Below are 17,992 nucleotides of genomic sequence, written 5' to 3'. Positions count from 1 at the left end.
GCGAACATTTAACACCTGCTTCTGACACTTATCTGCTTACTATTTCACTGATGAAGTATTATATTCAATAGCTGATTTGTATTTTCCAGAACTCAGGAAGAAAATTTTTCTGTGATAGATAGTGCAATACAGAAATTTTGTTAAATTTCATGTCTTTAATAATTTTCTTCTTTCTTTTATACAAATACTAGCTAAAATACGAGTTCTTTGCACGAGAAGAATAGTACTGTATTATGGTAAATATTTGAAAACTATACGTGTAAACTCCTTTCCCTCTCCAATTTAGGACGCGTAATTTGAATCGAAATGAAATAATGAGAATACTCAACTCAACCTAAACGTTAACTACGTTTCAAACATTCATTTCAAGCTGTGCAAACGTCATTCTTGAGAGAAAAAGAAATCCCCCTTTGGATGCTTATTTCAATATTAAAGTGCAATAATAAAAACCGGGTCAATCCAAGTGCTAACCATGTTCAAATACATAACTTTTGCCAGTTTATGAATATATTTTTTGTCAGTGATATGAATTGAAACAGTTATAGGAAAATTCTCCTTTAGAAGCGGAAAACTGTGGAACAGGTGTCCAATTATTTTCAATAAGGAGTTTATATACCAGGTTTCCCCAGCTATACTCCAGTTTAGCCATACATTTTGAGTTTCCTTAGGACTGACATTTTAGTCTAGATAGCACATTGATACCTCCCAACATGGAGTTATCATGTTAGGGAATTTTTGTACACCCTGTATAATATCGTATAGCAATGACAGATAAGAGGTATAAGTTGTAGTGGTGCAATATTGAGATTTATTTCTTTTGGTAATGTTAGATGGTAGGATTAGGCTAGGAAGTGTTTAGAATAGGTTAGGATTAATTTTGCATTTATTATTACATATATATTGTTCATTTCTGCCTTGATTTCTTACATTTTTTTAAAAGATTTTTAACATATTTCTTTTCATTTTTATCAGTAGAACGCCTTTCCTATCTCAAAACATCCTGAAAGCTCTCCCAGAAATTTCTTCAAAATTTTAATTTAAAAATATTATTCATAAAAATTCTTCAATTTTCAGCCATCTTGATAGAAATTCGTCAAAATTACTCAATTTTAAGTCCATCATCTTCAATCTTGTCTTATATGACGTCAGTAGCACAGATTTACGAAATTATCAATAATTGGTCGCTTTTCTTTGAAGTATAATGTAATTTGCTCAGTAGCCGATCTTCGTATTATTACGTCACATTGTTATTGTGTGGAATGGCGTCAGTTTTCAGGAGAGCAGTAGCTAGATACTGCCTGTCGATTCTTTAAACAAATAAAGTGGTTAAAACGCTATTGCAGAACAGAGTTATGCGAAATTAGTTTTAAAAGGTTATTCAGTTGAAAATTTTGCGATTTACTAGCTCAGTTGGGGGAACGGAGTGAGCTGTGTAAAAATTTGGTGAGGCAGCTTCTTGTTGATTTCGCCAGCATGGCGAATGCTGACATGATCTGAATTTTTGAAGTTTAGAATTTTAAATGTTTTGAAAGAACGGCAAAGGTTTATCTTTAGGTAAACCTGTTCAATCTCAAATACACTTTATTCTGAGTGGTGTGAAATGTTTTCCTGGAGGACTGAAATGGTAAACTGGGGAAAAAATGAGGATGAAAGTTTCTGATTGGTGAGCATAACGTCGTGTGTTGATTTATAAAGGGACAGTAGTTCAGATTTCAAATGGTGTGATTATTCTTCGCTTGTGGATAACTGTAAGTAAGATTTTGGTTTTAATCTTGAGTGAACTAAGTGTCAAGAGCTCGAAACCTGCATTGGAGATATTTATTTTTAACCTTCAAAATTGATCGAGTTAGACACAGTGTCATAATGGTGTTGCGTTCATAACCCTTTCCGTTCCCAAAGGATCTACCTAATTACTCAAACAATATGTGCCGGCTTAAGTTTATTTAGAAAAGGGGGAAACAGGTTAAGGTTCTCTTGAGATGTATGTAACAAAGATTAAAGTTTCGAGCCTATTAATGCGAGCTGCAGTATACAGGTATGGAATTTAGATTTGTTTTATTGATGAAAATACTAAATACAAATGAATGAAGGCACCTATGTGTAAACAAAGCAAACAGTTTAAAATATATAATATGGAAGTTAATGTGATGTGTGTGGAAAATAAAAAGAATGCCATGTGTGTATGTGAATTTTAAAAATGCTTGGTCATAAGTGGTGACACGTACTTTGGTACAGATTAACAATAGGAGCGTAAAGAGAACGTACCGTTGCTCCCTATCTTATGTAAACAATCTTGTAAGAATACTATGCAGCTTCCTTGAAACAAGTAAAGGCTTAGCTTGAATAAAACCTGTTTTATTTCGTATTTTCAAAGAAGTGGTACAGTAGAATAATAAATTTCATTTGGTTGTTATAGTACAGCTCCATCAGTATTTGCACAATAATTCGTCTTCCTATCCATCGTGCTAACAAATCACTGAAGGGATATGACATAAAGGGAATCACTGAAGGGACACTTTTAGGGCAGGTCTTTTGAGTTTCGATTCTTTCTCCCACGACTATGGAGTGCATCTCTAGTTGCGAGCTATTCTTTTGTGATGGCCACATAGACTTGTAGCTGGTTAAACGGGTGATATACTCAAACGCACCTTGATCCCGAGAAAGTGAACATCTGAGAATAACAGTAGATACAATCGCAGACATTGCGGTACATTACACATACTAATTATTTAGTACTATATATATATATATATATATATATATATATATATATATATATATATATATATATATATATATATGTGTGTGTGTGTGTGTGTATGTATGTATGTGTTACAACATGAATAAATCAGATCCATTCAACTATTAACCATTTAAAAATATTTTAAATGAATACAGGATAAACTTAGGAACATTCTGTTTTATAAATAATAAGTAACTATATTAATTTATCTTTCATATTCCACACCACAAGTAGAAGAACGGAAAAGTGTTCCGAGAAGTTCTATCTGGTCTGTTTAGAAAATATTTATGGTGCTTGTGTTGCATATTATTAGCTACCGAATGCAAATTCAACCAACTTTCTTATTGCCACTAAAACTGCCAAGTGAACATTATGATTATGTGTAAACAGTTAATGAATCATATGATGTCAGTTGCCATCGTTACAAAGGGTTAGCCACTTCCTGTTGTCACCGAAGACACCAGAAAACTTGATTTGCTTTTCCTTCGAATAATGTCACCCGTAAAGTTTCATTCGAATTAAACTTCTCACCAGTTTACATTTTGAAAACAAAATAGGACGTTTTTTTTTTTTTTTTTTTTTTTTTTTTAAGTTTGGAACACATGTCGCAGATTATACGTATAAGAAATATAAGGATCAGTGGCGTAGGCCTACCCCACCTTGAGGAAGGTATGGAAAAACAAGCATTTACTATATTATATACACGAAAAAAATCATAAGTTTCCTAGAAAAAATATGACATAGTTCTTTAACCCTTGATGAAATTCTGTGTACGCTACTAACAAGGACATGTTTTGAAACTATTATTCCAGCTGAGGAATACATATCCTAATTATTTCATATTATTACAACATACACAAGCTGAAAATGTTCAAAACTTTTTCTATTTCATTTTCACATGGTGCTGGAGTTCAATATTCTCCAATTTTAATATCGTATGCAAATAGAGAGCTCATCCGATTCTTGTATTTCTCAAATGTTCTCGCCGTAATTCACAAAGGAAAATATTAAGCTATTTCTAAAAGGAAACTAGCCATGACAGGATGTTAATTAAATGATATGATAAGCTACTTCCTATATATATATATTTTACATTTCAACTATGAATAAGTAGGTTATACACACGACTAAATATGTGAATCATTCACTTCTTATAATTTAACTCAATGGTTACCTCAACTTGGTCTGAATGTTGGTGGAAACATTATTTAAGGGCGTAAATGGGAGGTAAAATTAAAGGATATATATCTTTTCAACTTAAGCAATCAGTGCAAAAATTTGTTGTTAAGGTAAATACAAATTAATAAAAATAACAAAATACATTTATACACAAATAATTATTTGGAATAATTCTTACTAATATACAGAAGTGTGTGTGTGTAATCATATTTTCACAAATAAAGGAGTTACCTAAAACCACCAAATTTTGTGCACACAGAGTTCACCAAATTGAATCACGAACGAAGCCGTATTTTCGATTTTCGACTCGAGAGGGGAAGGATATTCGCGGTCATATACTGTATTCTGCGGGTTCAAAACGTATACAGAGTATCTCAGGAGCCCTTTATAAGTAATACAATCCAAACAACTAGTGTATTGCTGGTTATATGCTTATCAGCCCGTGACAAGAACGGGGACTTTCTTTTACTCGTAGAATAAGAAAGATACATTAATATACGGATTGTTGTGCTGATTAACCTACTGTTCCCTACCATTAGCAAATTTTGCAATCGAATGTTGTTCAATCTTTCCATCTCTAAATCCTTCCTTTTGATATTTACCTAGTATATTACCTTCATAATACTTTCTCGCAGCGACATCACAATTACAAAATTTAGTCCTTTTCCTTCTATAGCCCTCATTGCTGGTCTACTGGTTAGCATGTAAACCTTTGTTACAAGTGCTCCCGGGTTCGATTCATGGTGAGAGAGAATTACATAACTTATTCTTTACAGTAGTTGAATTTCATATTAAACTTTGTAAGTCCACGTCTCATAAAAGCTTAGTTATTGAAACGGACGCTAAACTTTTTTTAAATCCTTCTATTATGATTTATTCCATATTTTCGTTCATTTCCACTGTTGTGTGAGTAATGGTTCGTGTATATACCTACGTAAATATAATTGCTCAATAATAGAAGAAAAATAAAATTCTATATTTGTCATATGGTATCATGCGGTTTTTTGAATTTCCTCGCATTATTGAAAATTAAATATTGAAAACTGTTAATCTTGAGGAAATTTTTACGCGTGGGATGAATGGTACATATTAAATACACAACAGCACATAATGCTAATGCAGAAATTGGAGGGGAGAAAATAAGACAGATGACTAGTTCAGGTTAAAGATACAAAGTATGAACGGTAAACCGTAATCAGGATAGATTTTTTTTAAAAAAAGAAGGAAAGAAAGCAAAAGTATGTATGTTGTGGAGGGAAACAAAATCATGAAAAGTATGGTAGTCTAGTGAATGGAACACAAATGTAGACATATGAAAGGGATGAAGAAAGAAGGTTACAAGCATTAGGAACAGTTACGAAGAAATAATCCAATGAATATAAAGAAAGATTACAATGATAATACATATTAATATTGTGCTGCCAAAATGTCTTGAGCCGTGGCAAAAATGCGAACTAAAGCTCACACCCTCACACACCCACGCGTTGAGCCAATAAGGATTCAGGTGTTGCTAAGCGAGAGAAAGCGAGTGGAATACCTTCAGCCGATAGCAGCGCTTGCAACGGAAGACTAGGGATCAAGTCAATGTGGTATATTTATACATCTTATTAAATTTTAAGCACCAAATTGTTTAATTAGCAAAACGTTTCCTCAGCAACGATGTTTTAAACAAAGTAATTTTAGTATGTAAAACGTTCAGGTGCGGAGTATTAGGCAATATTAAAGCGAGTTTCAACGATAAAATTCTGATATTACTGCACAACATGGCCAACTTTTCAATTTGTGGATACTAACATGACAATTTTTGCAAAATATTTATGATGACCACATGGTTATGTGATACTGAAGCACCGGGAAGAATAAGCTTACGGAAAATAATTGAAAGGTAAATTTGGAACATCCTTTCCCATATAGGATACGTATAAGAAATGAAATAATAAAAACCTAGTTAGACCCAAGTACACTAACTATACGGTATTTGTTAAGTCTTATATTATATAGTAATATTTTTTAAGAACTGGAAACACTGTTTCTACGAAATTTAAATTTCATTTGTTATTCAAGATGGAAAGTGTTGAAGAGAGACGGTGCATAAGGCACGAGGCATGAACATTTCTTCCATAATTTTAAAGTTAAGTTTGTTATTTAAGTGCAATGAACACAGTGCAGTTATTATATGTACTTTGAGGTTTATTTTAAGTGTTAGTTGAAAACAGCGATTGGTAAGGTACAATAAAAACTAAAAACAAGTATTGAAGTTTCCATTGTTAGAAGACAGTCCATTACCAGTTAAGTAAATCGCGAACATTTAAGAACATAAGCAAAAACAGTATTCAAAATTCGTATCAAGAGGAGGACATAGTGAATCCTTAACAGAGCGCTTACTTCTAGTGCAAGAGTTTCTGGTTCAATAACATACCATGTCAGTTCGTGGGCAATGTCATGTTCGAGGATTTATTCCTCCCACATTTCCATTCCACGAATTCTTTCATAATCATGCGCTCTTAGAGCATGAAGGGAGTAAGTGGGGCATTAAACTAGATACTTAATTTCATTTCAAATATTTCAAGCGATACAGTCACCCTTTTAACCTTTTTAACTTTAGGATACACAATTCACTCAAAGTATAACGATAAAAACTCAGGTCGACGCAAAAAGCTAACGATTTTCAAATAAATGATTTTAAACGGTTCAATTGTTTCATTACCTTCGTCATTTTATAAATACAAAATCAGAAATTAAATTATTATTATACTGTACAGGGTGGCCCTTAATTATGTAGCCAATGTTTGATTGACTGTAGTATTAGTAATTCTAGACAAAATGAGTTTCGATATGGCAACACTGTGTAGCGTGAGAGTGGAGATAACAGTCACTGAACTTAGAACCCTTAGTACAGTTGCTCTCAACCTTTTTTGGTTGACGTCGCCCTTTACTAAACGTCCAGCACATTGCGACACAATTGTTTGACATATTTATTATAAATAATAATACCTATTATATTAGTGAAACTAATTAGTTTTTATAATGACTTCATATAGCACTGAGCCAGGGGCGGATCCAGGGGAGGGCGATCGCCCCCCCAGGAGAGGAAACTTTCTTATATTATATAAATAAAACCCATCCCAAAGTTTGGAGCCCTTAAAAGTAGCAGCATGACAACCCACCGCCCCCGCCCAGAAGTCGATCCTGGATCCGCCCCTGCACTGAGCATTATTGCTACCGCTGGAGGTGTTGACTGGTACAGCCTGTCTCGATTTTAACTAATTATTATTAAATTCTTCATGATTTTTAAATTCTAAAATTTCGCAACACATCTTACGGGGCTGCATGACACGCCAGTGTGTCGCGACACATTGGTTGAAAACCACTGTGCCCTAGTGTATACCAGACAAGATGGCAGAACGGTTGTCTCTGGAGCAGCGTGTGCGTTGTGTATTCTACAAGAAACAATTACGCGGTTTCGAGACAGAGGATGGCAGTCGAGTTTGGAAGAAATGGCTCCTCTATGTTAATAATCGTCAAAGTGTATCAACATCATATACTCAATTTGGCCGAACTACGAGAAGCTATCACAGAAGAGTTCCACAGAATACCAGTACGGATCTGCTTGTGACAACGTTGTTCCTCGTCTCCAGGCATGTATCAAATTAAATGGTGCATTTATGGGCCATGTCATGGAGAACAAAAGATTAAAGAAACGTATGAGAACAATGTGTTTGTCAAATTTTATATTTATGTTATATTAATAGTTTCTTTACCACAGTCTTTGAAACATCATATAGATAATTATGGGCCACTATGTACAATAAAAGTTGTCTCCCCTCTGTTCCTTCCTTTAGAAACGGAATTTTCAAAAACGCTTGGAACATGTGTCTAGTAATTTTACTAAAAACGTCGTAAGATACACTATTTCTGGCATAAAATTTGAACCTATTCTTTCAGAGAGACATTTTAAAAATTCTAAATAAGAAACGGTGTCTTTCCTGTAGTTATCTAGAAGTACGCCAAGTGAACGGTGGATTTGTATAGAAACAAACAGTTTTATCTATCAGATTACTGATTTCATCATGATGGTGAAGGGAGAGACGTAGGCCGCAAAATTAAGATTTTGCTATCCTGATGTTACTTGCTCAGTGTTGGACGACGCAACATAACTAGAAACCTCTCTATTTAATATGAGATTTTAGTTGTAGTTTACCATATGAGAACCTGTGTGGTATAAATTAGGAAATGTGTTGTCTTTGTTATAAGGAATAGCTTTTTAGAAATGTATGCGAGTCAGGTGTATCTGCAAGAGATCAATCCTGTTCTCTTCACTCTTCTGGACACAAGGGGTTTGCAACTAAAGAACCTTAAAACGAAAACTGCATGGAAAAGATAGCTTTAGAGGTGGTCGCTATTCAACTAATAATCCACCCTTTCCATTATCTCTTAAAAATAACCCTATCTTATTATATGGATATTCCCTTCCTTTCTTCTATTCGTCATTGAATTCTACTACCTATCGAATAGATTAGGAAAGAAGCTATTGAAAACAAGGACAATGAATAGCATCCGTGTTCTTCTACATAATCTCCGATCACAATTTTCTAAAACAGGAAACTGATATGTGCATTACGTAAATGAATTTATGGATGCGAAGAGAGAGAGAGAGAGAGGAGAAATTTGCAATTTGGTCGAGTAATGGGTTACGGAAGATCATTCCTTATAAGTCAACCTTGCGTTTAAAAAAAAGTACTTGAAAGTCGTTCCTTAAATAAGTTGTAGGATCCTTACTTCAAATTGCCCGATATAGAAGTGATGTATATGCACATTTTTACGAACAAAGAAAAGAAAGAGAAAACAAGTAAGGCATAAAAGGGGAGAAGACGAGATAGGAAAACTGAATTAAGAAACTATTGGTATTATACGAGTAACAATGGATCACGAGAAGCGAATCTGTGAAGCCATCGAGGACACCATCGATGCTGGGGTCTTTTCTTCAACGCCACCTTTTTTTAAGATTTCTGTCCGCTCTTTGTTCTCTCCGTGTGGTTTACTGAGAACAGGAAGCATATGTCATGTCAGGGAGAATCTTTTGGAAATGACTATCGATACTTATAACTAAATGCAGTACTAATGTGTAAAATTCTGAAGTATGAGGTACAACTTGCAAGCAAGAAGTTCTCAGATTTATAAAGCAAGAAGTTCTCAGTCTGTGGGTAACGCTAATTCCTAATAGTTGACAATCACCGCTCCGCTACGTTCCTGCCTGCCTGAGTTTATTTGAAAATGTATGGTGATGATGTGAACATCAACGTGCTTTGGCGTTTATTACTAAAACGAATCTCAAATCATTTTTACGGTAACATTTCCTCGGTAAATTACGGCTCAAATTGTGATTCTGTCACACCAGTTAAAAAAAAAAAAAAAAAAAAGTAGTTAGACATAAATGTTGGAGATAAAAGTGGGCCAAAAGTGCTTACAAATATGAGAATATCCGGTATGTAGTTACTGAAGATAGTATGTGCAAATAAAATACAGAATAATAATGGATGTATAAGTTGTTCTCTACGATATGAGTTATTATGAATATCTTGTGAACAAGGGCGCCCATCAGGGGAGCAAGGTGGGGCGCTTGCCCCCCCTAAGAGAAAATTGTACTTGGAAATATCGAAAACCCACTTCCAATGATGATATTTAATTTAGGTCATTCAATTTACAAAAAAACAACTTTCTTTTGGGTTGGCAACACTGTTCACCCGGAGATGTTCTTCAATACACAGGCAGATATCGTCCTTTCTCTAGTTGCCTCGTGCAAAGTTTCGTTTTCAGTCTGTTTTAGTTTCTCCGTTATTACGGTTGGAAATTCTAAATTATATTATAATGTGGAAACGTCATTTCATGACTTTGTCGTCAAGTCGGCACGGGTTAATGTTCTCGTAGAGAGCTGCTATTTCACTAATGCTTTTTTACGATCACATAGAATACATTTGGGGGAGGGGGTGCGTATCGCAACACGAAATTACCCAATATAAGGGACACTCTAATATTATAATATATATATCGCTCTCCCTGCTGATCTAGTGGTTATCGAGATCCTGAACATATATAATAAGTTTATCCCCGGAATACCCTGCATCTTTACTTACAAAAATGATTAACGGCAAAGATTGTTTTAAAACATTTTTCCGCTTGTATGTTGTGGGGTCCTCTTTCAGCAGGAACTAACAGTGATCTCTCATCATGGACGGGTCCCATTTCCCTTTACAAGTTTTCCCATTTGCAAAATATTCTGGTGAAACCGCTCACCCTGTTCATTGCTTATAGCAGCTAATTTTTCAGAGAAACAACTCAAATAGAAATGCAAACAGTTGCATTTTAAAACACATATATCACTCTTGTGCCTCGCAATTTTTCAAGAAGGTTCTGTACCAGCATCGATGACGAAACCAAACTTGGCAGAAAACTGTGGAATATCAAGAAACAAGCATAAGCAAAATTTAAAGTGCTTTCGTCCATAAAGACGGCCGCAGTGGCCAAAAACCTGATTGATCAGAATAAGCCATAACAATGTGTTTCAAGTTTGAAAATTTCAATTTATTTGTAAAACAGGTGAAGGGATGAAAAAAAAAAAAAAAAAAAACATTAACCGACATCGGGAGGAAGTAGACATCTATTTGAGGGTATGCTTATCATGGTCACCATCTTGTATCTCGCTCGACCTTTCTAAATAGGAAGTGGATCATGTAATATATAAAATTGGGCTAGAAGTTTACAAGACATAATGAAATGCACCTCGATATGAATTCGTTGGTTCAGAGATTTCTTAACAGCTGTATCTTTTTGAAAAGAAGTCAAGTCAGGAAAATCTAATGTATGCTAGTAAGAACATCGTAGGTACCTACTTATGAAAGGTATAATCAGCTTGAAATCGTTATGGACTGCAGACAAAATGAAACTGTGATGAGACGACCACAAACATTAAGGAACTGATGGAAGATGGATGACATATTTTCCATTGGCTTATTCGAGTTAGAAGACAAATCTTTATAAGCAGCCACCCATTCAGTACGCACTAGTATACATTCGGTTTTCCTGCCTTTTTTGTTTTCAAAAATAAATAAAATACTTGTGAAATAAAATAAAAACAAAATTACATCTACGGGATTTTTCGCAGGAGAGGTCAAAGTTTGTCCTCTGGTTTTGTGTTTTTAATATTGCTATAAGAAGAGAAAGGATATGCAAAGAAGACGCACTCAGGCTGATTTATTTGATACCATCTCGGTATTCACGGTAGTATAAGATGACATAATCAGTAAGAACGCCAGAAACTTTTACTTAGTGGAGTGTTCAAAATAAAAGCGGGTGTGCGCCCAGAATAATGATATACATTTTTACACAAACTCAAAGAAAACGATATTTTTACGTCCAGGGATATGCAAAATTTTCTCTGCACATAATATCTATTTTTACAACACTAGTTGTAAAGGTAAAAAAGAAACTACTGCATCATTAAATTCAGAAAATAATTGCTTATGCCCCGAAACTATTCATTTACATGTTAGGGAGTGGCCATACCCTCCCTCGTGGAGTCCATGGATATCACCAGTATTGCAATATGTTTTTGTGAGTACTTGATAACGAGAGTAGCAGCCATCTTAACGGTACCATCGCCACTTGCCCGGGAGTACCGCAAGCATTGGGGGCCCTATAAGCAGAATGGCATGTATTACTGTGTTAGGAGCAAACTTTAGTCATAGGGACCACAACAAACTTTTTTGCTCTGGGATCTAATATGCTGTTAAAACGGCACTAGATAGTAGAGTAGACGAGATTAGCGCGGGGCCCGATTGGGAGCAATTGGTCCAATCGACTTAAGGCCGGCCCTGTGTGTACTAACACAAAAATAATTATATATATATATATGTTCCGCTTTCTCGACAAGCAGTGTTACATTCCTCTGTGCAGATTTACTGGCCCTAATCATTATGGCAATAAATATAGCATTTTATTGACAAGTCTTTTAGTTTCCATCGTAGATCAAGTTCTATCGCATTATGGACATTTTGTTAATGTAAACTGAACTATGGGCCTATCGTTTTCTATGGGCGAAATATTTATTTAATAATCGCAAAGAATACAAAGAAAATTTATAGAAACCAAACAGGTTTCAAAACGGACATAAAAAAGATATAAGTAATGGCAAAAGGGAAAGTTAGTTTTTAAACAAACAAAATATAAACAGTAAAAGAATAAGTTATTAATCTGTAAGTAGTAGTTGTTTACTAGCGTACTAAATTTGTTTAGGAACTCTTTCGGGAGGATATTATGTTTCTCGAATTCCAATTTCAGTGTGTCGAGAATTGTGTGACATTTTACTTGTCAAAACATCTTATACAGGAATTTCAATAAGCACCCACACAACACTGTTGCGGTTCTCACGGTATCTGTTGTGGATGCAATGGCGAACATTTCCCAGATCCATCTCCTGGAAGCTGTAGAAGCTGTTACGGCAACTAACTGCGAGTTTCATTGAATCATGTCATCCACTGTGGATGTGATCACTTGTTCAGAACGTCAAAAGGTAATAAATGCCTTTTCTCTCCAGTGTCTGTTCCTTATTGCATGCGGATGTGACTTTGTTCTCATACCTACCGCACCCTGCAGTTTTGAATGCAGTTGAAACAAAAAGATTTAACAAAACATTTTGACTCAGTGGTATCTTACATTCTACACAAGTTTTACGAGCTTGTTTGATTAAATATTAATGGTCCCTCATAAAATATTATACGTTCTGTGCTTCTCAAGGAGTTATATTTTGATAGTCCTTGTAGTTATCTTTCACTGCAATGACTGACAGAGGCACGCACAAAGAAATATAAATTATAGATTCAGTGATGAGAGAATACAGAATAGTTTCCGAGAATTATTAGCAGCCTCATACATACTCTCCATGTATATAACGAGGGTTCGTTCTTTGGGTCTGATGGGTCATGGATCGCGGAGCTCGTGACCCGTTCTACCACTGCTATTAAGTATCTTCCTAATATATGCCTAATATATTTGGTTATTATTGTTATTAAACTAATCAGACAATAAGTTGAAGAGCTGTCAATCTGAATATTAATTTTCAGTTTTTTAGTATGGAGGCAATCAAAATAAAACAAAACGAAATATTGCTAAAAGCCTGAATTTTCCATTAGATAGGTCTAAATATGTACTATACAAACAAAATCGAGAAATCAACTTGTGAATGCATCATTTGGTTAGAAGCAATGAGAGTAGCCTATTCTTCACATGATGTTCTTTCACTTCGGTTGACTTATCTAAAGATATCCAAAATAGAGAACCCAGACTATTTTTCTTCGTCGTACCATGCGTGCATTGGAAACTTTCACCCTCTTTTCTTTCCGCGGAGAATGTGCGCCTGTTAAGAACAGTGGAATCTGTGTTCCTGTTCTTCTGCCTCTTCCCACAGATAAAGGAAACCAACTGATGGTGTACATACATCTGTGGCTGCTGAAGTTTATTCGACCAGAAAGAGAAGATTTTGAAAGGACGAAAAAGCGAAGCGTTCTCACTGGAAAGAACAAGAATGGAAGAAAATGGGGAATCGCGTCTGCACATACAAAACAGGAAAACCCTACTTTATAAGAAATGCGCCCACATTGCCTTTTATATTGTTCTACTGAAAACCTAAATCACAGTTATACAATTCTGGATGTACGCAGTTAAGGATTACATGATGTTAAAGAACATTTAGACACAATGGTTGACTACTTGCAAGTGCATTTTGTTTCAATAAGTTTCTTTTACATACAAGAACTGAAACCTGGTAGGGTTAGTTTACATGGTTTCGGGTTAGAGTCAGGATGCTGCCACAGAGATTTTGGAGCTACCTCATTATCAAGGATGCACTGCGGAGCTTATAGAATTAAGATACATCGATGCCAGTATCGACAATATCGAAACTTACATAAGAATCGATTTGCTGACCACAATTCATATAAATAAAAGCCAAGTGACCAGTTACACCTCACTGCCAGGTAGTATAGTTTTATCAGTAGTTATATACATTCTTACAAGAGGAAATCTTTTCAAATTTAAATTCTCAACATCTCCAATAGTGTAGAAGATATTAGAACAAGATTTGTACAAGACAAAGTATTGCAGAAACAACAGAAACTTCAACATACCTTGTTAGACTTTCGGACCAATCGTGATACAGTGATCGGAAAAAAATTCTACAAACATGATGGCACTGACATAAACCAGTCAAAAAGACTTCTTTCTTACCTGAAATTAAAACAAAACGAAAGGAACATCAGTTACAATTCTCAAGCAACGTCCAAGAATTTAAACTTAATTAATTCATATAAAAATTTGATAGCATTACCAACAAAATGTTGTGCTCCTTATTATAGTATACCAAAAGGTCATTAAATTAATTAAATTGAGTCAGTTCTCAAGGTTGTGTGAACTTTTAAAGAGTTATGGAACAACTTCATAATCAGAACTGGAGTGTGTGTTCAATTTTATGAAAATTATTAACACTTAAAGATGCTTTAATGAGTCCTCAGTTCTGTTCAAGTACGACAAACTGCAACCTCCTATCAAGTACTTTCGAGGACATACCTAACCCGAAACAAACTGCTTTTACTCCAATGACTTGGCCGAATGTATTTGATTGATGAGGTATAATTTATTATTTATTTATGTATTCAAATTAATATAGCCTACTTTCATTATGACAACAGAAGATCGTGAATTGCCTAAACCTATCTGCCGCACAAAAGACAGAATACAAGCAGAGAGATTCAACAGTCCCAAAACCTAGGGATCCAAAAGTCAAAACAGGTTTAATACACTGATTGCAAAATGTGTTAATGTGCTCTGTTCTATTGAAGTACACAGTCAACGCATCTGACTCATTCAGTTTGCACAGTGTGCAATGTCTAGGCAATAATCTGAGAAAATTTATTAATAATATATTGTTGCAAATGGCAAACGACCGTAATCATTTTCTGACAAACAGTTGTCTTCCTGTAGTCCAAAGATATAAAATGATCGCGTTAGCTTCGAGGAGCGTAAAGCCATTCCGCGGACCCACCCAGCCACTGAAGCACGCATGCAGAGTAGTGCAGAGAGGGCACTGTCTTGCTGAAAGAGGATGGGAATGCACCATCTTGTTCAGCCCTAGGGGAATGATAATGTCTTGGAGTACGGCAAAAGCATGTCTCTATGGTTAAGGTACGTCGACGAAAATGGACATTTATTTTCAATACCACGTCCTATATCATACCATAATTCTGTTTTTAATACCACGTCCTATATCAGACCATAATTATTTCAACACACTGTGTTTCAATTAGATTTGTATTACTTTAAAACTATAAATTTCAGCCAGTGACTTCACTAGTGGTGAAAAGTTCGCCTCATCAGTGAAAAAGATATCACACAAAGTCGGGATCTTAACGGAGGTTTAATCTTCCCAATCATCCTCAATGAGATCATGTAGGTGCTGTAACTTGTTGCGCTACATAATGAGAACCATATTGGCCTGACTGGCTCCCACTCTACTAATAAAGTACAAAGATCATATGTGCATTCCACACCGTTGCCATCACCAAGATCAACGTTGCCTTATCTGTTACCGTGTGTGGTTAGCGATTCCTGGACTGATCTGCTACATTTGTCTTCTAGATTTTCGATATCTGCTTGGCTACTGGGTCACATAAATAGCAATTTTATCCACATGCCTCCTGTGGTAATCAACTGCGATATTTCTCCAACTACACGGCCCTGCCCAGAAGTTATCTTTATGTTAATTTCTCATCAATGCCACTATCCCCTTTTACCATCAGCAAATTGGTCTCTTAATGATAGAACATAAAAGCCTATGTCGGAAGGACTTTTGTACAGAGTCGCCGTTCTTCCAGTCGTACCAACATGACTTTCTGTGCTAGCACTCGAGTTCATGCTGTTTCCACCAGGAGAACTTTCTGAAGGATGTTGTACGTTCTATCATTAAAGTTCAGTTCAGACAGACTAATAATTTTAATAATTTTACAATTTCGATATGTACACTCATGTCCAAAATGATTGTCGCATATCTATAGCTATCTTTTTGTAAGAATATAACATGATTATGATTTTGCAGGGTACTTTTAATACTGATACTATGTGTATAATCGGGAAATTTATATTTGTGGCAAATTTCATAGGAAAAGAATTATAAATACGAAAATTAGAATGAGTACAACAAAATGTTGCTAAATAGACAAGAAAGTTTTATTGTTCTTATTTACTGTTCTTTTGATATGAAATTTTGCCACATACATGTCTTTGCCGATTATACACATACTAACATTATAAAAAATACCTGGCGAATTCATTATCAAACTATATTTCTACAACATATTTATAGACATGCGACAATAATTATGGACATGGGTGTACATCAAATGCTGTGATATGGGTTATTTGATTACACCTATCCAGAAAATATTCCCTTAAGGTGGATCTCTAGGTGTTTCCAGTGCCATGCTAAACGGTGTTAGAATAGTGTGGCGTTGCCAGATAGTGTCGAGTGTACTGATACCAAGATAATAAAGGGAGTAATCATGGAAATCTGCTTGGATACTTAATGGAGAAATTAGTTTTCGACCCTTACCGCAATTACGCTTCTCGAACTGCAACGCTAGAATCCAAGAATTTTCTTATTGTGACTACTACAGTAAACGTATAAATTTGGCAACAACGCATTATGGCGTTCTGCGCAAGTTTCGCCTCAAAATCTATTTCCTTAAATGTAAATTAATATTTAAATAAAATATGAAACAAAACACGAAAAACGGTCAAACAATACATCTATTTCGTGAGAAGATCGTTACTTTAAAATATTTTACACATACCAATAAATATTTCATAAAATTGAGCACTTCTAGTAAGATCTAACAGCAAGTGCCATCTCGTGTGCTCATTGTAAAACAAATCAAATATTTTCTTTTATTTATTACATTTTTCGATATTAGGAGAGACAACCAAATGAATCAGTATCTTGTGCTGTAGCTGAAACATTACTCTATGTTATAGTACAATATTTATAATATGTAACGTTTCATTGCGCAGTAATTAAGGCAATGAGCTAAAATATGTACTGACTTCCGGGTGGTGATCCACCTTAATATCTCATTGATTAAAAGCTTAACAGATGTCGAAAGGAGGATAGATTTTAATCCTCACTCTATACATAGCAGTGTTAATATTCTATTCTGATATTGTTCTTTGCATCGTGTTCTCATGATTACCTCAGTTACAAAGCAGGGTTGTTTTGTTTTGAAAAAAAAAATAAAAATAATAAAATCTATTATCTGTTGCCGGAACAAAAAAAAAACTACATTGTGTTTCATTATTACATAATCAGATATTAATAGGCCTGCATTCAAATAATTTTATATTTAGTGGTAATTCGTATATTCTTAGAGCATATACTCCAGATTAATTTATTAATTACAACTGCTATGCAATGTTTGCCACATAACAGTTACATATATTTTTTTTTAATTCTGAACTTAAATACAGGATTAATACGGTAGGTATGTAGTACAGCTTAAAGTGTGTTTTATTTATAAGATACATTAAAATGTTCAGTTTGTTATGGCTAGTGCTAGGAAATTATTTTCAAACTAGTTTTGTGTCAGTCCACTTTTCTTTACAGTAAGGCCTATTTGTTTCTCCCTTATTTATTACGTTCTCTGTTAAGTCATTTCCTTTAGATGTTTTCATAGAGATGGATATTTCTTACGTTAACTAAAAATATATTTAAAACTAAAGTTTAAAAGTAATCACTGCTTTACGTTACACCACAGTATGCACCGTCATGTTGCGTGCTTGTGTAGTGACGAAAGGCTTGATGGGGAAATATTTTAACAACACATCTTTCTTCAACATGCATGACCGTGTGACAAGCTTGTTTGATTAACACTAATATAAATTATTATAGTGTAGGCCTATATGTTTACATAACGCAGTGATTAAGTAGTACTGAAGATTGTTGTTCCCCTTGGAGGAGTTGGCTGGTAC

At 34.8% G+C, this 17,992-nt stretch overlaps 1 protein-coding gene across 1 annotated transcript in view; it reads right to left on the bottom strand.

Annotated features, from left to right (window-relative positions):
• Positions 1-17,992, bottom strand: part of LOC145693559 (26S proteasome non-ATPase regulatory subunit 1-like) — a 756,631-nt gene that overhangs the window by 702,353 nt on the left and 36,286 nt on the right. Inside the window, exon 2 of the mRNA XM_081769649.1 lies at positions 14,104-14,203. Coding sequence (XP_081625775.1) covers positions 14,104-14,203 — 100 coding nt within the window. The remainder of the gene's footprint in view (positions 1-14,103; positions 14,204-17,992) is intronic.

This window comes from Thermobia domestica, chromosome 8, assembly GCF_964235325.1.
Source record: "Thermobia domestica chromosome 8, izTheDome1.hap1.1, whole genome shotgun sequence".
In the NCBI taxonomy this organism is placed as follows: domain Eukaryota; kingdom Metazoa; phylum Arthropoda; class Insecta; order Zygentoma; family Lepismatidae; genus Thermobia; species Thermobia domestica.
This window is presented reverse-complemented; position numbering and strand designations above follow the sequence as displayed.